Source organism: Bactrocera dorsalis, chromosome 4 (genome assembly GCF_023373825.1).
Source record: "Bactrocera dorsalis isolate Fly_Bdor chromosome 4, ASM2337382v1, whole genome shotgun sequence".
Lineage (NCBI taxonomy): Eukaryota > Metazoa > Arthropoda > Insecta > Diptera > Tephritidae > Bactrocera > Bactrocera dorsalis.
The window spans coordinates 382,624-404,608 of record NC_064306.1 but is presented as its reverse complement, the minus strand read 5'-3'; the positions used below and the strand labels follow the sequence as shown (position 1 = coordinate 404,608).

The 21,985-nt window shown below is 41.5% G+C and overlaps 3 protein-coding genes across 10 annotated transcripts in view; 1 reads left to right on the top strand and 2 right to left on the bottom strand.

The window, feature by feature from the left end:
- The window catches only part of LOC105230371 (serine-rich adhesin for platelets), a 20,035-nt gene extending 6,654 nt beyond the window's left edge, over window positions 1-13,381 (bottom strand). Inside the window, exons 1-4 of one of the 4 annotated variants that reach the window (XM_049456617.1) lie at window positions 12,899-13,381; window positions 7,218-7,702; window positions 4,260-4,694; window positions 909-1,052 (exon numbers count right to left, since the gene is read on the bottom strand). In XM_049456617.1, the coding sequence (XP_049312574.1) occupies window positions 909-1,052; window positions 4,260-4,694; window positions 7,218-7,463 (825 nt within the window). In that variant the 5' untranslated portion in view covers window positions 7,464-7,702; window positions 12,899-13,381. Of the gene's footprint in view, window positions 1-908; window positions 1,053-4,259; window positions 4,695-6,363; window positions 6,808-7,217; window positions 7,703-12,898 lie in introns of those variants that run through there. The other 3 variants (XM_049456618.1, XM_011211102.4, XM_011211104.4) reach the window with 3 other exon arrangements.
- LOC105230374 (protein will die slowly) lies at window positions 8,595-21,985 on the top strand. The gene is made up of 3 exons (XM_049456632.1): window positions 8,595-8,743; window positions 20,334-21,527; window positions 21,593-21,985. Exons 2-3 carry the CDS (start codon window positions 20,661-20,663, stop codon window positions 21,779-21,781), a joined length of 1,056 nt encoding a protein of 351 aa, XP_049312589.1. The 5' UTR covers window positions 8,595-8,743; window positions 20,334-20,660; the 3' UTR covers window positions 21,782-21,985.
- LOC105230373 (alpha-tocopherol transfer protein) lies at window positions 16,331-19,646 on the bottom strand. 5 transcript variants are annotated; one of them, XM_011211107.4, is made up of 7 exons: window positions 19,502-19,646; window positions 19,220-19,311; window positions 17,437-17,596; window positions 17,179-17,260; window positions 16,830-17,120; window positions 16,633-16,769; window positions 16,331-16,569 (listed from the first exon to the last, which is right to left on the bottom strand). In XM_011211107.4, the coding sequence occupies exons 2-7, from the start codon at window positions 19,302-19,304 to the stop codon at window positions 16,443-16,445; spliced, it is 882 nt and encodes a 293-aa protein (XP_011209409.2). In that variant the 5' UTR covers window positions 19,305-19,311; window positions 19,502-19,646; the 3' UTR covers window positions 16,331-16,442. The 5 variants fall into 5 exon arrangements, with proteins under 5 accessions (XP_011209409.2, XP_011209408.2, XP_019847355.2 ...); XM_011211106.4 differs by having other exon boundaries at window positions 19,436-19,588; XM_019991796.3 differs by having other exon boundaries at window positions 19,474-19,588.

Genomic DNA, 21,985 nt, shown 5'->3' with positions numbered 1-21,985 from the left:
CTGGCACAAGCTACTGTGCTGATGTTGAGGGCAGTATGAGGAGGTTGGGGACCAGTTGAAGGCCTGATTGCCTTATTAAAGCGCACTGCATTGATATAAAAAATGGAGTTCATACAATTTGTGACTCACAGTTATGTACAACCCACGTACAGCGTATGCTTACTTCTGTGCCTATTATAAATTTTCTGGTTATAGGACCATATAAAATGGGACTCTCTTTTCGTTTCGTCAGTTGGGTAAGAGCCAACAACGCAAACAATAACAGTGGCACAACAAAAATTCGCAAAATGAATGATTCCGTGCGAAGGAAAACCCAACTATGCCATTTACTAAGTTTTTCCAGCGTTAACCTACATTTAGGCGCCACAGCCGAGGAGTGGGCAGCGAATGTTCACACATGCATGTATGAAATAGTTTGTGTGTTTCCCACAATATCCATGTTTTTTGTTGCATGGGAATTTCGAAAGGGTTTTAATTTTCAATCGAGCAGCTCGCCAAACACAATTGCACAGTAAAGTAGACCAACCGATTCTAGGCCGTGCGTGTCATCAGCCTTGCAATATCTGAGTGATTTTAACGTTCACAATGGTGCTGCAACATTTTCGGTTTCCTCCTCATACAGATGTGTAAATAACTCTTTATATATGTATGAAGGGCATGCTCCACTTATGCTACTTACAAATGCGTGTTTTATATAGCGAGAAGCCGAGAGATCGATCTGCTTTCTCTAAATTTATATAAATACTTTTCTTTTTCGCTCAAAAAAGCGCAGTTCTAAAATGAAGCGACTGTAGCATTGGAGCAACTTTTCACTCAAGATAACAGTTAAAAATATTCTTGAGCACTTTTTGCTCGTTGTCATTCAAAGTAACGAGTAAGTAACAATTTAATAGTTTGAAATTAATTACCTGCTGTTGTTGTATCTTCTCCTGCTCTTCCTTCTTCTGCTCCGGATCCATAAAGTACAATTCCTCGGTTGAGCTTCGTAGCTCCAGGGCGCCCTCTTCGCGAAAGCCCAGTCCGATTGTTTCCTGTAGGGTGCCAGTGCCAACCTTCATTTGATTATCATTTTTATTGCAAAAAATTTCCAACAAAAAATCAAAACGCGACAACAATTTTGAAAACCAAAAACAAAGTCAAAAGCGCGAATATATAACGGTGATTTTTGTGGAATTTTATGGCATTATAGACAAAGCGGAGTGAACCCAAAAGTATGCAACAAAAAGGGAGTGTAGATGAGTGGGTGAGTGGAGAGTGTACCAATTTACACATAAAACAAGGCGTATGAAGGACGTGTATATGTATATTTAATAAAAGGGATGAATAGAAGCGTGTAAAGGAAGAAGAAGAAAAGAGAAAAGCAAAGAAAAATTTACTTTCCAAGTGTCAGTGTCGAAAGTGATTTACACATACACACACCGACAATCTTATGCATATGTATTAAGTGCGCGTGGCTTTATAATTATGTACGTGTGTGTGTGTGTGCGAAGCATTGTGTTCACACTTTTACAAGATTGAGCGCTTGCGAGCATAGATGGGTTCAAATTAGTGACATATGTATGTATGAATGTAAATGCTCTCGTACGTGCATGTATGGGGTGTTAGTGTGCGTGTGTACATTAAATGCTTTACAACAATAACAATAATAATAATCTACTAATCCCATGCGTCGTTACAAAATTATCAGCCGCGTTCTGACAGATGTGTGACTGTGGAGCTCGGCTGAGCAGCGGTGCGGCAAAGGAATGCGGGTGCGCAATTAGTAGGCATTCAAATGTCAGATGAGTTGCAGGCTATGTCTTTGTGTGTGTGTGTGTGTGCTTTTGGATAGGCTTGTGTCGTTGAAATCCGAGAAACGTGGCAACTTTTTATGACGTCGTAAGCAAATTAAGTTAATTTAATTAAATTAATTAAGTCAAATTTGCCTAAAGACGGCAATAACTCTTTCCAAATGAGTCGAGGCGTGAGAACGCGCTGAAAAACCGAAGTCTTATTTATGATTGGCGTCTGCCATAAAAATTGCTAAAATGTCTTTCAATGAATGCAAAACTTAACTTCGACTTCTTGAGTGCTTTATGACGGTGCTCCCATTTACGTTGCAGTGAAGATCAGAACTTTTCACAACCATTGAGTGCTGCTACGGTGACTGCCAGTTGAGTGGGTCATGCACTTTATACTTTATACTAATTTTTCTTCGCCCACACAACAGCTACTGTGCGAGTTTTGGCGAGTGAAGGCAAGTGGTGGTAGAGGTTTCGCAAAAAGTAAATTTTCCGTTGCTTGCTTTCATTTGGCTCTTGTGCTCCACAAGTCCTACGTATATGTGTATTTGTGCGCAATTAATTTTAAGCGCTGCTGTAAAACTTCAGCAACAGGCAATGAAAGTCGTCCACCCCCTTCGGGGTGCATTCACTCGGCCATGATATTTGATGTTGGTGCATGTGTTGATGTGCCGCCAGGACAGCGGTCGGGTATTTTCAACGTCAGCCCGGTAAGGTCTATCACATTTAGGGCACACAGCAAAACAATCGTCCGAAAACAATTGCTGACAGTGGAGGGAAAGAAGTGCAGGCGACCACACAACAAGCGCAGTGGCTGGGATATCACAATTGCAACTTGTACTTGCCACCAACAAGCAATGGTAGAAATAATACAAGCTAACTGTTAACAATAATAGCTTGTCATCCTGTTTTTCCACATAGCGGAAATTCGGTTTGTTTTAAGTTGTTATTTTCTTGCCTTTGCCTTTGTTTGCACTGCTGCTTGACATTGGTTTGAGAACCGTCGAATGAGTTTACACATTTCTAAAGTGGGTCACATTAACAGTTTCTTGACACATTCCAAAGACAGTCAGAAAACAATCGCTTATACAAAAACTTGTGAGAGAAATTTTCATAAATATAACTTTCGCTAAAGTTAAAGGTACAGAGACTTGAACGAAGACAAAGTCTGCTAAGTCGACGTTACGAGTTTTCGTGTTGGCGACGGCGAATATCACATTCGATGGAAGGATGAGCTGTATGAGATATACGACTACATTGACATAATTCAGCGAATTAAAAGACAGTGGCTACGCTGGCTAGGTCATGTTGTCCGAATGGACGAAAACACTCCAGCTCTGAAAGTATTCGACGCAGTACCCGTTGGGGGAGCAGAGGAAGAGGAAGACTTCCACTCCCTTGGAAAGACAACGTGGAGAAGGATCTAACTTGATTTGGAATTGCCAATTGGCGCCACGTTACGAAAAGAAGAAACGACTGGCGCGCTGTTGTTAACTCGGCTATAAGGGCGTAAGCGGTTTCTACGCCAGTAAAGAAGAAGAAGACACTTTAAGGGAAATAACAGAACACAACTGAGTGTTTGTTTATAGGAAGGCTAATTGTTTTAGGTTCAATATGATAGTGTTTAGGTCATCCCTTACAGTTATCTACGCTATGTCGGCAAAGAATCTAAGATTTTGAAGATCCTCATCCTCATACAATCCGTGCAGTCAATTTGAAAGGCAGGACAAAGTAGAGAGATTTCAGATCGGCTAAACATCCTGTTAATATTTTGATACCATGTACATACCAAATGTAATTTGTAACTCTCATCTAAAAAATCTGCAACATCGACAACCTAAGTGCACTTTCCATAAAACCAGCACTATTCACTGTTTCTTTTGGTCTACCTTCTGCTATGTTCTGATTGTAGCTGGTCCACTTTCTAACTGAACTCATTAACCCACAAAATGAACGAATGAGCAGAAGGAAAGGTGCAAGAAGTGAAGCCCATACACCAACCGTGCACAGTGCGACAGCTATTAAAGAGCAGGCGAGCGGGTGAAGCAGCTCAAAAGCGTGCAGAAAAGCATGTTGGAGGGGAAAGATGGAGATGCAGAGCTTTAATGTTGGAAGTTGTGTTGTTGTTAACGACTGAAGGCAGCAACGGGAAGTAAATTCAATAACGGCAGTTAGACATTAATGTGTGCTCTTTTGTGCGACCCGACAAGTTGTGAATGTGTATGAGTGCGAATGTGTGATAATTATGACAAGAACGAGGGAAAATTTCAAGCAAAAACTGCAAACATTCGCTCACCCACACACCCACTCATCCTTCTAGAGATAGCAATTCTAGAGCAAAGCCAAACTGGCGTTACTTTGAACTTCTACATCGTTCGGCTTTCATACTAGCTCGCACTCACACACAGCGACATCAAGACGCATGCACATTTACTATACATACATATTTATAAATCGCATTTCTCGCATTATCATCACCTGTTCGAACACATTCTCCGGACTGCTTTCCCGGCTGTCCTCTTCGTGATGCGATGACGACGATGCACGACTCAGTTCGATACGGGGCGTGGATGGTGTGGCAAGTGTGGTGGCTCCTTTGTACGCGCCTCCTACTCCAGCCGCCAGCTGCTGATGCTGCGTTTGAGGCTGACCGACAGTGTCGCCGCCACCTGCTGTAGTGCTGGCGCAGGTGGTCGACTTTAAAGGAGGTGGTCGCCTCGTATTGTTGCCTTCGTGTTTAGATCTATTGCTTGGGCTGACTGCAGCGGCGGCAGCGATGGCGTCTGTTGCAACAACAGCACTTTCCGACAACGATACGGCAATACTAGGTTGTTCTGCTTGGGCATTTCTTGCCTTCCCCAATGTGGTTGCTGTGTCCGCAGCTGTTTTATTAATGTGCTCGCGTGGCTCCATCTGTGCAGAAGAGAAATATGAGTTGCAAAAAAAACAACAACGTTGTGTATTTTAATGAGTCGTTAATTTGAGATCAACTTATGTCGAAGTACATAATTAATAACTATTTATAAACTTCAATTCGACGCAGCTGTGCTAGAGTCTCAATTTATGAAGTACGCGACAGTGGCTCGACGCAGCGGAACTTAACTTAATGCCACCACAAAGTGTAAACTTCGTAAAACAAAGTGTAACTAACTTTTGCTAGAGTTTTATTTGTAGGGCCAAGGCAGGAAGGGCCTTTCAGCGCAACGCTGCGGTAAATAGAAATAAAATTTCATTGAACACTAATATATATATATATATATATGTATGTGTTCATCAGCTTTTTTACAAAAAGTTTGCCAATGCACTTTCATTTCCTATACACTCGTAAGTGACGCTTCCGGCGTTGTCATTGCTTTATAGATTTCATCCTTGAGCATGTCAGCTCACGGCGTATTTCGTGGCACAACATAATTTTATTTATAGCACAACATTCCCGCATAGCTGTACACAGTTTTTGTAATTAAATTGATTTCCTTCACTTCCGATTGTCGAAGCTTTCATCGAATCTGAAACTTGCCACTTTCGAAACTTTGCAATTTAATTAACTGTCAAAGAAAAACGCACAGATAACGTCACTGCAAGCCACAACAACGCCACTGGCTGAGCAAAATTCACTAGTTACATATTCAGAAGAAATTTGTATTCCACTTTTGCCACTTCACATTACAAAGAACACACGCATTAAAGGCTTTGTCAGCATCGTTTGCTAGTTCACCTTTCACTGTATTTGGTTTTATCGATAATTTGTGGCAAAAAGACCTTACAACTTTCAATCGTCATAAGTTTTTTCACAACTCTTTGAAGTACTACTCGGCTAGGCCAGTTTAGACACATAAATTTGACTAAAATTTGTCTCGTCTTGTCTCGGGAGCTCTCACCCCGACAACCTCATCACTTATTGTCTTTTTGACTACGGTTTCGAGTAGCTTTGCAATTCACTAGACGAAGTGAAACGAATCAAATATTTAAAGGCCAAAAAAGACTTATTCAATTCTATTCGCGTTTTTATTCTTTTTCAAACGTGTTGAACTTTACAAAACACCAATATCTTGCTTTGCCTTTGTCTCATGTGTTTTGATGTTCGTGTGAGTGAACGGGCTGATACTTTGTTGTTGCTGTGTGGGAAATTTCAGCTCCCATGCACGTCCTTTAGCACTTGAGCTCATAGGAAAGCCTTGGATTAGACACTCCGCAGAGCGCCGAGTTTTGTACTGTTTAGGCGCCCAAATTTATACTCTTGAATTTTACACAAAACTATTTTTTGTTCGGAAGAAACAGTAATGCAGACTGCCGTCGAAAGATTGCACGCGCACGAAAAATATAGAGCTCAAGTTGTTTTTCAGTTTCAGGGTACACACAAATTTTCGGTCAGCACGAGCAAATTTTTGGACACCAGCTCTGCATAACCTCTGCACAGGAAAAACCAAGCGCACATAGCAGGCTTAAGGCTTTTGCATGCAAATCTTGTCAATTGCACATGTATTTGTTGTCAATTTAAGTGCCTCCATTTAATTTGTATTGGATTTTTGATTAGTTAAAGTAGCTGCTAAAGCGCCTAGAAGTAGGCAAAGGGTACACATACCGCTTTCACAGTAGATATGTGCGGCGGTGACGAAGGAGGTGGCAATGAAGTTCACCACTTCCAGACGAGCCCAGCGACTGCGATTCCTGTAGCTGCTTCACGCACGCACCGAACACCAACTGACAGCCAGCAGCTTGTCAGCGGCGACGACAGCTTGTCTGGCGACTGGGCATGTGAGCTTTGCTGGGAAGCCCGCGTGCTTTTCGAATACACACCTGCTGGCGAGCAGTCGCTTTAGAGCTTCCACATAGCCGCGCATAAAACGTGCCCTTGTCGATGGGTGTGTGCGTGGCCACACAGCTGTTGGTTGCAACGTTTCGGCAGCTTTTCTGTTGAATTCACAAGCTTTTGTTCAGCACATTGTCAGCTATGGCAGCGTTTTGCACGATTGCTGAAGAGAGATATAAATATTGTGGCAGTGCCAAAGAGAGTCAACTAAACCTTTTGTTTACATTCGCATGTGACAAGCAGCCCTTCTGCGCATTGTTTTCGTTGGGTTTGCGGTGGCCTTCTCTTTTTGACAACCGCAGGCACGTGACTTTGAATTCGAGTGACAAAAAGCGTTGGGTGGCGCGTGTGAGTATGCAACGAATCGCCGCTGGCTTGTTTACACGCAAAATAAAATTTAACTTTAAATAAAGCAATAATTTGCGCCGGAGTTCGCAGACGCACTGGCGTCTAAGCACTGTGACGGTTTTCTTTTTTTTCACAAGAAAACTTCAGAAATTCAAATTCTACGTAGCAACTGATTTGTTGTATAGTGGAGTATATACATACATACATACATAAGTAAGATTAAGCTTTCAAAAGTATGTGATCTATTTTGGTCGTGGATGATGCGACACGCGACTTACCAACATCTCTCCATTGTTGTGAATGTCCTTGGCAAGCGTCTCATGTTCCTGCGACGCGTTGAACTTCGTTGAACCCGAGAAAGACGCTGCTGGTATAACCGTTACTGCTGTGGCTGAGCTGCTGCCTGTCATAGCGCTTGTTGTGCTGGTGTGGGCCGTGTTGCCCGTTGCTCCCGTTTCCTCAAACGACTTCTCGAACGATGCAATTGGCGCGGCGCCAAGCCGCTTCTGTTTTCGCGCATCCATTTCGGACGCCCTGACTCCTTGGCAGCTATGACTTCTATTTCGCTGCTTTTATTGTAGATTTGTATGTGATATGGTTTGTAGCACTAGAATGTTGTACGCACAAATGCTCCGTTTTTCATTGAACGGTTTTATGAGCATCTAGCTGTGCGTGTCGAATGTGTAACATTTAGGTCATCACAGTCACTAAATGTTTATTACATGACTCATGTTTAACATGGCTTGAACGCAGAAAGTTTACCCTAATTTAAAATATATTTAGTTTGCATTTTTTTCTGCATTTCGGTAGTGATTTTAAATAATTTTATATTCGTCGTTTCTAAATGCATCCACGTCGCTGCCTTCAACACAACGGCATTCAATTTTTTATCAGTCACGTCTGCACTGAGGCCGCTGTGTTGCTGCAGGCGCACTGAACTGCACGCTAAGCAACCGTATGCCCTTGAGGGCAATAAACTCGAGGTTATTACCAAAGTGTCGGCAACAATGCAACAAGCCAACCAAGTCGCCGTTGTGTCATGCAACGGATGTGCATACAAAGGCTTGGTGGCAAACAATGTCGTCCACATAAATAAATAAATATAATTAAATACGAAAAGTTTGTTGCTTGTGAAAATAATAAAAGCAACTAAATGTCGTTTGCTTCTCGGTTTGGCTCTTGGCTCGCCATGTCGGCTACTTGATTTCATAAGAACGCACTGTAGCCTGACATGTTTGCATACGCAACAGTAAGCTCTAAGGTCCATTAAGCGCTCCTTCAGGCGCGTGGACAATCCGTCTAGTTTTTTGGCATTTTGGAATAAATTGCTGCTTGTATAAAGAATGTAACAAAAACTATATAAAATTAAGCGCATCCCAGCACGGAAGTCACTGACAGCGCCCTTTATAACTTACGCGCGGTGTACCATAGTATTCGTTCGTGGTTCCCTCGCTTACTCAAGACATGCGATAATCTAACGCAAGCCTAGGGTGAATTATGCGCTACCCTTGCCGTTAGTATGCTTAGTTAAAGACACGGCTTTTTTGATGTATATGTAAATCAGTAAATGGCATATATTGCCATGTAGAAAAAGATTAGCTCTTCTTCTCTTATTTACTTTTATTATTTTTTTATTTTTAGATTTTGCGTGAAGGAATGAACTACTATTAAATTTGAAACCCTCATGAATTTGCACATTTTGCGCTGTCTCATCAGAAATATTGATTAATCAATGTGGCAGTTATTGTATTTTAATTGTCTGCTGACCAGCATCCTACACTCAAAGGCTTCAGTTTTTTTCGAGGTAAGTTTTTTATATTATAACTGACTGGCTTAATATATACGCCCGACAGCTTGTGTAAATTTACCCACTAAATCGCATTGTTTACCTCGTCGAAAACTTTAACTAAGCGCCAATGAACGTGCTTGCCAAACCCATACGTTGCCCAGCAGACGGCGCCGATTAGCAACTCGCATACACATAATCGTATACACATATGTATGTATGTACATAGACCAACTGTGGCTTAGTTTAGTAGCCATGAACTGTTGGCACTGCAACCGAGTCCAAGAACTGTAGGATATCGGAAACGGAACCACCAAAGTTAGTATTCAAGGTATACCAAATGGAAATTAGCACTGAACCGAACCGCTCAACACACAATATGTCGCAAAACAGGCAATAACTGTGAAAAATGTGTATAGGCAATGGTACTGTGAACCGTAATTATCGTTTTCCGCAGGTGATTTTGTTTGCATGTTGCGATAACGGCACAACCAGCACTCATTAGTGGTGCGACGGGGCGTATGAGCATTAAAATTTCAGCAAAATAACGAAGCTTATCACAAATACCAACGCATAAACGTTAAACAGCCCCTATGGATGCCTCCCAATCCGGCACCTATTATCTTCAATTTAATAACATCACAAACCCCGCGATATTGCAACGGCACTGTAATGACGAGTATGCCCCTACAATGTTTATATCTTCTGGTATGTCAGTCACACAAGCTGACAGTTGGCTCTATTAGTTTTCTCCACTTTTTACTACCCGGCAAACACAAATATTCGCATATTCGAACACCTCTTAATGGCTGTTATCGCGATATTACCATTTGTTGTTTAGCGTGTTAATATTGCTGCTTCTGCGCAAGTAAATTCAGTAAAATTAATTGGTTTTTAATTGTTATGCCAGCCGGACATGCGAGATGTTTTGCCACTAAATAGGCTAGCCAACGAATCAAAATCGATTACCACTACGTTGGCCGTGCGGCAGGTGTGTGGGTGTGTGTGTATGCACGTATGCTGCTGGATCAATGACCACAACAAAATGGTGAAATATGGGTCAGCAAGTTATTTATGGCGGATAATAGCTGAGCGGTGTGGGACGGCAAGTCTGGCTGCAAACTTACGTAAGGTTAGTTACGCTACAAAGCGCAAAACTGTGTATACTTCCATGAGCTCGAGTGCATCGGTCAAGTTTTTGTTGGCGATTGAAATATGCTTGTTCTAATTTTTATTATTTTTTTATTATCTTTTATTCATGTTTAAAGACCTATGCGTAGAAAGGTGAAATAATTGTTCCATTTTGAAAGTCGAATTGTATTGAGTATACTCTGAGCATTTAAAGCACTAAAACAGGAGTTCAAATTTATATTAAAACATCTCTGTGTGAATATCGCAAACAAAATAGAACGGTGAAAACGAAATTCGGTGTCAGCCAGCGACAAGAAAACGATGTAACCTGCTGTTTCGCTATTTTTGTCTTCACAATGACATCAGAAAATAACCCGACGTTAGTTAGCATAAAATATTGGAATAAAAGGGGGAGTAAAAACACATCGCGCAAGTGAGCGAGTAACGATGATTGCGTGCACTGAAGGAAAGTCATAGACACCGATGGAAGTTTAAGTTTTTCTTGCTTGACATGTTGTCAGTCACCTATTGGCCTAACATTTTCTCTGTGACCTATTTGCTTATTATAAATTCATAAATTACATAACTTAATTGCCGTTTATTGGCTTGAGTATGGATTACTTCAGCGCCGTGACAACTAACTGGCTATCACGCTTTTCTTCCGCTGAAAATACGCATGCCACATCTTTCACATATCCTTCAATGATCGAACGCTTACGATTAGCCACGACAACAGCTAGCACTGAAGGGCTTGAACGTGAACGAGCACAACTAAGGCATAACTTCAGCGCAACTTGAAATTGCTTTGTGTGCAGTTAATAATGTTTGCTAGTTCAAGTAGTTAGTATTGTTGGTGTGTTGTGCTTGTGATGGTACTATGGTGCTGTGGTGGGAGTCAACAGCAGAGAGCTCTTGAATGTATTAGTTAAACGCTAAATAGCCCCAAAACCCCATTTAAATAGTTGCATACATATATGAACAAGCTTTTGTGTGCGATAACCCTGTAGGGAATTCCCCTCTCATATGCAGGCGGTTTCGGGTTCTCGCGCCTACGGCAATTAAATACAGACTTGCGAGTGTATTTCTGCTTGGAAAGCTGCTCAGCAAACTTGTCGAATCCGTTGTCGTTGTTGTTGTAACTTGAGAATTCCGCCGGATAAAAGTCCGCGTCCATTCCGGTTACGTAGACCCGACTGTCGTGGGTACGGTCTTGTCGAATCCGTATTTCTCGGTTATGCTCAGGAATTACACACAGTTGTATGAACACCCAGGTACGACATATCCGCATAACAACTCACTATCAGTCATCAAAGTGTCGATCACCTTCCTGACCAGTTTCTAAAATCAATTAGTTTAGTTTAGAACTGCTCGAGTCTATTCAGCTTTAAAATTGTCCTACAAAGCACGTGTTTGTATATCAAATAAACATATAACACAAGCACCGCCGTACAACTGCATATGGTGGCTTTAAGTGTCCACTGTAGTGCTGCAGAGCCAATACATTGAATGACGCGACCAACGGAGGCGAGCGAAGTGTGTCATGTAGTGTTTGATTTGCAATGCACGCAAACGACAGAGACCAACATGTTTGTAACGACTCGAGTTGTTGTTATGTTCGATTGTACGGTTGCCTGGTGCAGCTCATTGTCTATGCGCCTGCTGCTATACTACACAATATACAAAGGAAAAACTGAATTTGCGTGTGTGTATGCGAACATGAACCGGCTTTCTAGCAGTTGTGGGTGTCTGCGCACACAAAGCCAGAGGCACGACCTCTTTGAACGACAAGCGCCAACCAACCCCGTCTTGCCAGCTGCCGCCGCCTATAGCGGCTTTTATGGTAGCAAAAAGCGCACAGAAATAGAAGAAGAAAACATGCGAAACACGAGTGTAGGCAGTGGAGGCAATGTTTGCTGAAACCGCTTACTTGTAAATATCCATTACGATAGCAAAACCCAAATACAACATCAATGAGGGGCTCGAAGCGCAAGCCATTGTTTGTTGGAGTGTGTTTTGTGTGTGTGCGCGCTGGGGGTGGTTCTGCTTTGGTACGCTCCCAACGAAATATTAATGAACATTTTCATTACGAAATTATTTTTGCTGCTTTTCGCCTACAACGACATGCTTTTTATATGTATGATTGAATTTATGCTTGCTGAGCGGTATGCAGGCGCGTTCTTAATACATTTTAAGTAAGTAAGTGTGAGTGTGTCTGTGCGCAATAGTAAAAGCCCATACATATTTATGATGTAATATATATGATTATTTCCAAATGGCACTCTTGCTTTGCTCCGCTTCTTGAATATTTCTTTTTTCTTATGTATGCGCCTTTTTCAGTTGGTTTTTACCAGGCAAATATGTATTTGATATGCTTTGTTGTAATTATAATGCCTTACACTCATACAATTCTTTGTATTCTTCTTCTACATGCACGCGCGCGACCGAATACGCTTGTGCTTTTCATTTTTGCTTAAATTTTAGGTTAGCATGCCAACCGGCAACTCGTTACGGCGTAGCGTCCCGCTGTCATCCCCACCCACAGCACCGTCGCACCATCTTGTGTCGGCCGCATAAGTCACCACTGAAATACTGAGAAAGCGTGCTGTGAAGGCATTTTAGTTTGGTCTGCCTTTTTGCGATGTCTCGGTGTTTGTTTGTTTTTTCTTTTTTTTTATTTTTTGCTACGAGCAGACTACATTCGACACTACTATAGTTGGCAGCGCAATGGAAAATACACGCACGGAAATTCGATTGCGCAAATATATACCTTTTGTATATATGTATAAGTAGATATGTATATATACTCCTAGAACCACATACATACTATATGTGCCGGAAAAACGGGGAGGAAAGTGCTGAAGTAAGAAGAATTCTTTGAATGGATGCGAACCGAACTCAACTCAGCGAAATACAGAAGAAAACTTCGATAGTTTTCATTATATAAGACTCCATTAAAAGCATTTTCTTTAACACTTGATGGCTTAATGGCTTATTAAATTTAGAGAAATTTAATAAACAAAGTCGAGTAATACAGAGCCATACACCGCACTATTGTTTCACTATTAAATCAGCGATATATTAGTCGCAGAAATGTCCAAGTTATCACATGCTTAAAGCCGCAGCACTTTTCACTTAGGGATGCAAATATTTAATTTATTTTTCACTTTATTAATTTTATTTTTATTAAAAACTTAATTTGTCCTAAATGTTTCTATGAACGGACACTGACCGCTGACCGATAACGCTGAACCGCTTTTCTACGCAAAGGTATTCACACTTCCATTGTCAGACTAGAAATACTCAGCATTGCGCCTCTGTGCGACCAGCTATTTGGTATGTATGCTGTTCGGCTCGCCTCAACATGTTGGATGTTACATGTTGGCGCTCCAGACGACTGACCCCACAACCAAAGAACATAGAACAATTTGTTTAATTTTCAATTTGGCGCCGCGATGTGATTTAAAAGTCACGCTATAAAAGAAACGCAGGCACCGTGCTGGGCCAGTGCTTAGTTGATTCTCGCGCCCCGAGGTGATGTAGTTTAACAGTCGCATTGTGATTTCGCGGGATATTGTCTACCAGCTGGCGCTATAAAAGAAACGTAGCCACCGTATCTGGCCAGTGCTTAGGTGACTCTCGCGCCGCGATGTCATGTAGTTTAACAATCGCGAGGTGATTTCGCGGGATATTGGCTGCCAGTTGGCGTTATAAAAGAAACGCAGTTACCGTGTCTGGCCAGTGCTTAGTTGACTCTCGCGCCGCGATGTCATGTAGTTGAACAGTCGCGAGGTGATTTCGCGGGATATTGGCTGCCAGCTGGCGCTATAAAAGAAACGACGGCACCGTGCCTGGCCAGTGCTGAGGTGACGCTCGCGCCGCGATGTCATGTAGTTTAACAGTCGCGAGGTGATTTCGCGGGATATTGGCTGCCAGCTGGCGCTATAAAAGAAACGCAGGCACCGTGCCTGGCCAGTGCTTAGGTGACTCTCGCGCCGCGATGTCATGTAGTTGAACAGTCGCGAGGTGATTTCGCGGGATATTGGCTGCCAGCTGGCGCTATAAAAGAAACGCAGGCACCGTGCCTGGCCAGTGCTTAGGTGACTCTCGCGCCGCGATGTCATGTAGTTGAACAGTCGCGAGGTGATTTCGCGGGATATTGGCTGCCAGCTGGCGCTATAAAAGAAACGCGGGCACCGTGCCTGGCCAGTGCTTAGGTGACGCTCGCGCCGCGATGTCATGTAGTTTAACAGTCGCGAGGTGATTTCGCGGGATATTGGCTGCCAGCTGGCGCTATAAAAGAAACGACGGCACCGTGCCTGGCCAGTGCTTAGGTGACGCTCGCGCCGCGATATCATGTAGTTTAACAGTCGCGAGATGATGTAGTTTAACAGTCACATTGTGATTTCGCGGGATACTGGCTGCCAGCTGGCGCTATAAAAGAAACGCAGGCACCGTGCCTGGCCAGTGCTTAGGTGACGCTCGCGCCGCGATGTCATGTAGTTTAACAGTCGCGAGGTGATTTCGCGGGATACTGGCTGCCAGCTGGCGCTATAAAAGAAACGCAGGCACCGTGCCTGGCCAGTGCTTAGGTGACTCTCGCGCCGCGATGTCATGTAGTTGAACAGTCGCGAGGTGATTTCGGGGGAAGCTGGTCGCCAGTTGGCGTTATAAAAGAAACGCAGGCACTGTGCCTGGCCAGTGCTTAGGTGGCGCTCGCGCCGCGATGTCATGTAGTTTAACAGTCGCGAGGTGATTTCGCGGGATAAAGAAACGCAGGTACCGTGTCTGGCCAGTGCTGAGGTGACTCTCGCGCCGCGAGGTGATGTAGTTTAACAGTCACATTGTGATTTCGCGGGATACTGGCTGCCAGCTGGCGCTATAAAAGAAACGCAGGCACCGTGCCGGGCCAGTGCTTAGTTGACTCTCGCGCCGCGATGTCATGTGGTTGAACAGTCACGTAGGGATTTCGCAGCCACCGTGCCTACCCAGTTCTTAAGTGACGCTCGCGCCGCAATGTCATATAGTTTAACAGTCGTGAGATGATTTCGCGGAAAGCTGGATCCCAACTTGTTTTATTGTTTTATATTCTCTGCCGTGGCGGCAGCAGTGGCATGCAGCTCTTTCTTCGTGTAAAAAGTGTTGTCTGCACTTGGGCACCGCGATAAAACAATGCAATTCCCGTAGTTGAAGGCGGTCTAAAACGCTTGCATTAGAAATTTCGTGTGAGAATTACTTATCGTCGAGTTCAAACAATGTTCGAGGGTTCCTATCATAATGAAACTAAGCCACCATACAGCCACTCAGTGTACTTACTTCTAATGGTTGCAATGCAACCGCCGCTTCAGCAGACACAATATTATCAGTGTCATTGACTGAGCCGGTCGTATTAATAGCGCACTCGTACAGTGTGCTACATTCACGTTTGCTTTGTTCTGCAAATTTGCCTTGCACAACGATATAAGGTGGTCAACTGCAATCAATATCCCATCCGCTGTGCCATTAAGCGCGGCCGGTGGCATGCTGAACTCTGGCAGTGTCTCATGCTGGGGCAACCGCCCACAGACTCTTTATAAGCACTTTGGATGTTATATGCGTTAAATCGTTCGGTTATTAGGCAGCTTCTAAGTAATAAATACTAGTAACAGTTTTCAGTTGGCGCCAGCTTGTGAGTTTAAATGAGACACGCAGTGTGATGAACCCATCAACCGTCGATATACACATTTTAGTTTTCATGCGATGAAGCAAATTTCTCATGTTGGAACTTGTGAATATAACTATACCTGTAGACCACTTGCTGAGCAGGACCGAATTTGCTTTTCAGGTTAATCTCTGCTAAAAATTGCGAAGTAATTTACGTGCGTTGCAGGTGAAGTCGCCCAATTACACTGGCATCATCTGCATATCTCAGCAGTTAGTCTTAAACTTTTTTATTTCTCTTTTTCCCACCCATTTGGACATGCATTTTTGTTTCTCACTTTATGCGTCACCCCATTCCGATTTTTCCGCAGTTTTGTGCCGACATAGTTTGACTTTTCTTCCTGCTAAACGGGCGTGATTAATGCACTTGAAATGCAAGCCTCCTAAAGCAACTCTTATCAGGCGGGCTTGCCTCGTCGCAGCTGCACAACTTCGCTTTTGCACATATTCTTTCGTTGTTTTGTTTTTGCAGTCCAACTGCCTCTGCCGCATGCAGCGCTTTAACTTTGGCCTCACTCTATGCTTGTTAACCTCTTCAAACAGGAAAAGGAAGTGCACAACGCCGTCTGAGGGTGTCCTCCGCATGAACGAGTTGAATGAATTACGCCATGCTTCTGACTGATGAATGAGAATGCACGGATTATGTGTTTCCGTGTGTTAAAGAGCATTGCAACAATTGAAATTGTGGACGCGCTTCGGCAAGTGTGGCCTCCTAGTAGATAGCACATTGCAGCCACTACAACGAGCTCTTGAGTTCAAATGCAATACTGCGATAAATGCCGACTTTTGAGTACAGTTTTGTTCATAAAACCCAAGCGTTTATAAAAATAAATATTTTTACATACAGGTTTATGGTATTTATACAAATTTACAAAGCAAACTTAATTATCTAATCAATCTCCAGTGTTTTCAAGTTGTGGCATATACTATCCGACTGCCGGTTTGCTTCGGGAACTGCAGCTTTCGATTTCTTGCTTTTGTCGATTTTCCATGCATCGGGGTTCATTAAATAATTCCTAACAAGTACTCGAATTTAGTCCTCCTACAAAAATCAAAATTATATTTTTTCAAAATAGTACCTCTTCTCTATGAGTAGTCCCGTCCATTTCTCTTTCAAATCGGCCAAAGTGCCGGCCTTACCGCCATACTCCTCCGGCAGCATATCACGTGGAAAATGTTTGTAGGGAGTGTCAGCATTAGGTAAATGAAAGTGAATCTGTTTTTAGCAGAAAAATATCTCAATTGTCAATACGTCTAACGGTTTACACTTACTTACCAGCTTAAACACCTCACTCTTAATGAAGGGCTTCACCACCGTCAACACTTTATCCAGATAAGATGGGCAATTCAATACGTGTATGGCCTTCAAGCGCACTGGGTGTGCCTCCTGTACGAATTTCATGTAAACACGCAGCGAGCTGAGCACTGTGCGCGCAACATGCCGCAAACTGTAGCCGGCCATGTCGAAAATGGGCACCTCCCCATCACACATGCCCGCCTCGTCGGGGAGGACGAATCGCAGGTCGGCCATCATAAAGAACACCTTAATGCTGGCCGTAAAGTTAAACTAAAGTTCAAACACTTATTCAACGTTTAAAATGCGACAACAAAAATAAATAGTGCACCTTATCTGCATCAAAATCGATAAGACGATACAAAAGCAGCTTGTTTTTGTCCGGTGTCAGTCCAGGCAGAGGCAACAAGTCGCTGAAATAGTCATATTTAAAACAAAGAGAAAAAAAAACAGATTAAAAGGCAAACCGGTAACGGTCAAACAACAATATTACGGAAACCGCAAAAACGGTAAATATAGCAGTAATCATATGTTTGCAGCAACTGGTTTAGTCGACAAATCGCAATCCAGCTCCTGCGCGGTTACTTACGCGACTTGCAACAGCTGCTGCGACTCTTGATCCGTGGGATCGCGTTGCAGAAATATGTGCGCATACTTGTTGCGCAGCGCATAATTGAGCTCAAGCAAGCGTTGGGCGCCCGCCACATCGCCGAACATCGAATAGAGGAAGCGCTCGAGCACCGGCTTCTCTGCAAAAGACACAAAAACAAACGAAAGCTCAGTCGAAGGCGCGAACAGACCCTACTAAGACAACATTTTATGCACATATGTATGTATATCTGTGCATTTGAGCGTATGTATTGTCGTGCAAAAAACGGTGCGGTTTTAGCAAAAAAATTGCAACTAAATCACGATGTGTGTGTGTAGTCCACTGTTTTTCACATGTTTAACGCAATTTTCACATAAACATGTAATTAAATGGGCATTTACATATGTGTGTATATATGCATACATATACATATTTGTATGTAGTTGTATATTAAGGTAATTGGGTTGTAAGTGCAATAGAAATAAATGACACCGTCTTTCAGTATCTTCTTTAATGGAACCGGTTTAACCTACTGTTTTGTTATTATTTTGTTGTTATTCGTATGCCATACATACTTACTTACAAAGCAAATGAAAACACTAGCCGGTGTAAGCCCCAACGCAGTGGCATTAGGAAAATCGCAGTAACTAATTGGTAACCTGAACAATATACACATACCTACTTTAGCACAACTGCCATTAAGTCTGATCGAGGTGTGAATGTACATATGTACATACATTATATGGTACTATGTACATTTTAGCAATGCAAAGTTGAGTAGTTATGTAATATTTGAGTAAATCATAAAAATTACTATGTTGCGATAAATACCAAGTCATTCCTTACCCATATATTTGCTTATATTGGGTAGTCGAAAAAGTTTTTTCGTATTTTGCCCAGATGTGGTTACAGACGTATACTCCAGTGCTACTAATCACATTGTGTCATATCATATAGTGTTGGAAAGGTGAGATTTTAAGCTTCATTTAACCAAAAAAAAAATATTTATTATTTATTATAAATATAATTAAAAGTTTGATTAGAAATACGAAAAGACTTTTTCGACTACCCAATATAAACAGAACATATTAGATAAGTAAAATTAATGCACAAAACAAAAATAAATGTTTTGTTGACCAGTGTTGTGTGCAATGACTTTTGCACTGCATATCTTAATTTTTTTCTCTTTTTTTACGCCAGTAAAACTTTTTATGGAATTTAATTTATATTTTAATAAAGCACTTTTGCGCGTTATTATTAGCACAGGTTTATTATTTTTGGTTACGTGTGGCCCTAATTAGGAAAGAGGGTATCCATACTAAAACACTCAATATTTGTTATTGCTGCACACTCATTGAAACATAAACACAAAGTATTAAAGTATTAAATTAATTATTTAATTACAAAAATATAATAAAAACCGGGCTTTAATAAATTTACAATAACAAAATGTATCAAAAATTGAATGGAAACTGACCACTTGTCACTGGCAGTCGCGCCGTAAATGGCGCACGTTTGACTTTGAAATTCCCTCAAACGAGATCGAAATAAGTAAACAGAACAGCGCCTGCTTAGTATGCCAGACAGCGCAACGGTTTATGAGCTGGATTAGTGACTGTGCTTGGTAGGCATGTCTGTTTGCAAACAATTGTAAAAATTATAAACCATTTGGGTAGCCAATCAGTAAATTTTTGTAATGTATGTATGATTTTCTAGCTGAAAGCTTATTAAATGCAATAGAATATTTCGAAACGCGGTATCTAAATTCAAAACTGCGTCTCACCTATAGCTTGTGGCAAGTGCGGCTGCGTCCTAATCCAATTTTCCAATACTTTGACAAGTTCATCTAATTCAGGTCTTAAAACCATTTTGTTTCTGGAAGGAATTGCAAAAACAGAACCAGAGAAATTAGAAATATAACGCAATTAGTTTTGAAAACAAAAAATCAGTGAACATCAAATTAGTTTTGTGAATTCCACGTGAGAATTGTTTCTTTCACTTTTGCACTTTTTGGTTTATCCACTTCTCCAAACACACATATGTTCTACGGTAGACCGAAATTTACACTTCTATGCAAAAGATGAGCAACGTTGACAAACGAACTACCGCTTGCAAGATACCCGCAGCAACTGTGCGCGTCTTTCAGCCGGACGAACTAATATGTAGGTATTAGCACGGCGACAAACTTTTACGAAGTTGGCTTGCATAGTACAAAGTACGAAATGAGCATCACGTTTAAGCCACATTATTTGCGGTTGTGGTTCCGATAGAGTCGCTCCAGTGTTAAAAATAAAATGCAGCAATTTGGGCCACATCCCGGCAGTCACAATGGAAACTATTCATTTTCTTATTTTTTCCATATTTTTAAATTCATTGTCAATTCTATGCAAAGTTACTTATGTACAAAACATTGTTTATTTAGCGACATTGGAATTCACTGAAGCGACCGTTACGCATGCGCGAGCACATCCCATTTATCAAAAGCCGCCCAAGCTTGTGTACACACATAGACGTGTCCATTCAATATATTTCGAAATGTTTAATATATTGCTACTTAATTTAAAAGAATCAAAAATAATAAAAAATAAATGCAATTGTTTGATGAAAGACATGATAATTATTACAAGTCGTGGAGTTTTAAAAAAATAATTTTGTTACGATGAAAAAACAGAGATTTAAGTCTTAACACTTTTAAAAGTACATGTAATACATTTGTACATCCTGTTCAACATATTTAATGAATAAGTTTATGCATTCTATTCAATATAAACTAAGATGTGTTCATATGTATGTATGTCTGTCCCCATTGGCGCAAATTAAAAATTTCGCTTATGCTGTTAACAGCGCCATCTATACTATTATCACCTAACATTCTCGTATATTTTGTTTTAATAAAGCTCTTATATTTTAACACCTTGGCAACTCTGAGCACAAAAAGCAAACACGAGCCGCATCGTCAACTACACGCAGAAATTAAAGAAAAACATTGAAGAGTACACTAATTTTTTAATTATTAAAGTAATATTCAATATTTATAAGAGAAAATAGATTCGGAGTGGCAAGAAGGCAACAGCAGTTTAATAAAAAACAGTTTCTACATACTGTATATAAAAACATAGCAACAACGTGCCGCGTGGAGCAGCACATCCAGTTAATATATTTGACAGTATTTTTAAGCCGCAGCACTGAATTCGTGCCACGCGCCCCTTCCGCTAGTCCACAGGATGGTGCCAATAGGTGTTGTACACGGTCACCCGGGCGTGCATCAACCACAACCAATGCCCACGGCACCCTCGGGTCCCAACACCCTACAATCTTCTTCATCAGCAACAACTAGCACTCCGTCAAACAAGAGTTCAATGTCTGTAAAACCGAACTATGCGCTGAAGTTTACTTTGGCTGGACATACGAAAGCAGTGTCTGCTGTTAAGTTCAGCCCAAACGGGGAATGGCTAGCTAGCTCATCGGCCGATAAACTGATAAAAATATGGGGCGCGTATGATGGTAAGTTCGAAAAAACCATATCTGGCCATAAACTCGGCATTAGTGATGTCGCTTGGGCATCTGACTCGCGTCTATTGGTAAGTGCGAGTGATGACAAAACGCTAAAAATTTGGGAACTGAGCTCAGGAAAATGTTTAAAAACACTTAAAGGACACAGCAATTATGTTTTTTGCTGTAACTTTAATCCGCAATCTAATCTCATAGTATCAGGCAGTTTTGATGAAAGCGTACGTATATGGGATGTTCGCACCGGCAAGTGCTTGAAGACTCTTCCAGCTCATTCTGATCCTGTGTCTGCAGTTCATTTTAATCGTGACGGTTCTTTGATTGTAAGTTCAAGTTACGACGGACTTTGTCGTATTTGGGATACAGCGAGTGGACAATGTCTGAAAACACTGATTGATGACGATAACCCACCAGTAAGCTTTGTTAAATTCTCTCCCAATGGAAAGTATATTCTGGCTGCGACGTTAGACAACACTTTGAAGCTGTGGGACTACTCGAAAGGAAAATGTTTGAAAACTTATACTGGCCATAAAAATGAAAAATATTGTATATTTGCAAATTTTTCTGTAACCGGTGGCAAGGTATGTGAAAATAATTAGAGCTTTGTGCCAACAATTTTATATGCAATTTTTGTTTGCTTTCGCAGTGGATTGTGTCAGGCAGTGAAGACAACATGGTTTACATATGGAACCTACAGAGTAAAGAAGTAGTGCAAAAGCTGCAAGGTCATACAGACACTGTTCTGTGTACAGCATGTCATCCAACTGAGAATATAATTGCTTCTGCAGCGCTAGAAAACGACAAAACGATCAAATTATGGAAAAGTGACACTTAAAATTATCTGGCCGCTTATTTTGCTCGGTTGCATACTTATAGTTTATTGATAAAATTAGTTTAAGAAATTATTATCAAAACCTTTAATATATGTATCTATCTTTTAAAACAAAAACTCACATATATATAAATTCATCTATTTCATTTCTGATATGTATCTGTACGAAGGCGAAATTGTCATCCAAATAAAGTTCTGCACCAATAA

What these genes read in the sequence shown, in the direction of transcription:
- LOC105230373 (XM_049456633.1), bottom strand. Translation starts at nt 18,175, where the DNA reads ATGTATGTACATATGTACATTCACACCTCGATCAGACTTAATGGCAGT. An exon ending in CAGCAGCTGTTGCAAGTCGC is followed by an intron (nt 17,261 to 17,436) that starts GTAAGTAACCGC and finishes TGACTATTTCAG; the next exon opens with CGACTTGTTGCCTCTGCCTG. An exon ending in TCGATTTTGATGCAGATAAG is followed by an intron (nt 17,121 to 17,178) that starts GTGCACTATTTA and finishes TTTGAACTTTAG; the next exon opens with TTTAACTTTACGGCCAGCAT.
- LOC105230374 (XM_049456632.1), top strand. Translation starts at nt 20,661, where the DNA reads ATGGTGCCAATAGGTGTTGTACACGGTCACCCGGGCGTGCATCAACCA. An exon ending in TTTCTGTAACCGGTGGCAAG is followed by an intron (nt 21,528 to 21,592) that starts GTATGTGAAAAT and finishes TTGCTTTCGCAG; the next exon opens with TGGATTGTGTCAGGCAGTGA.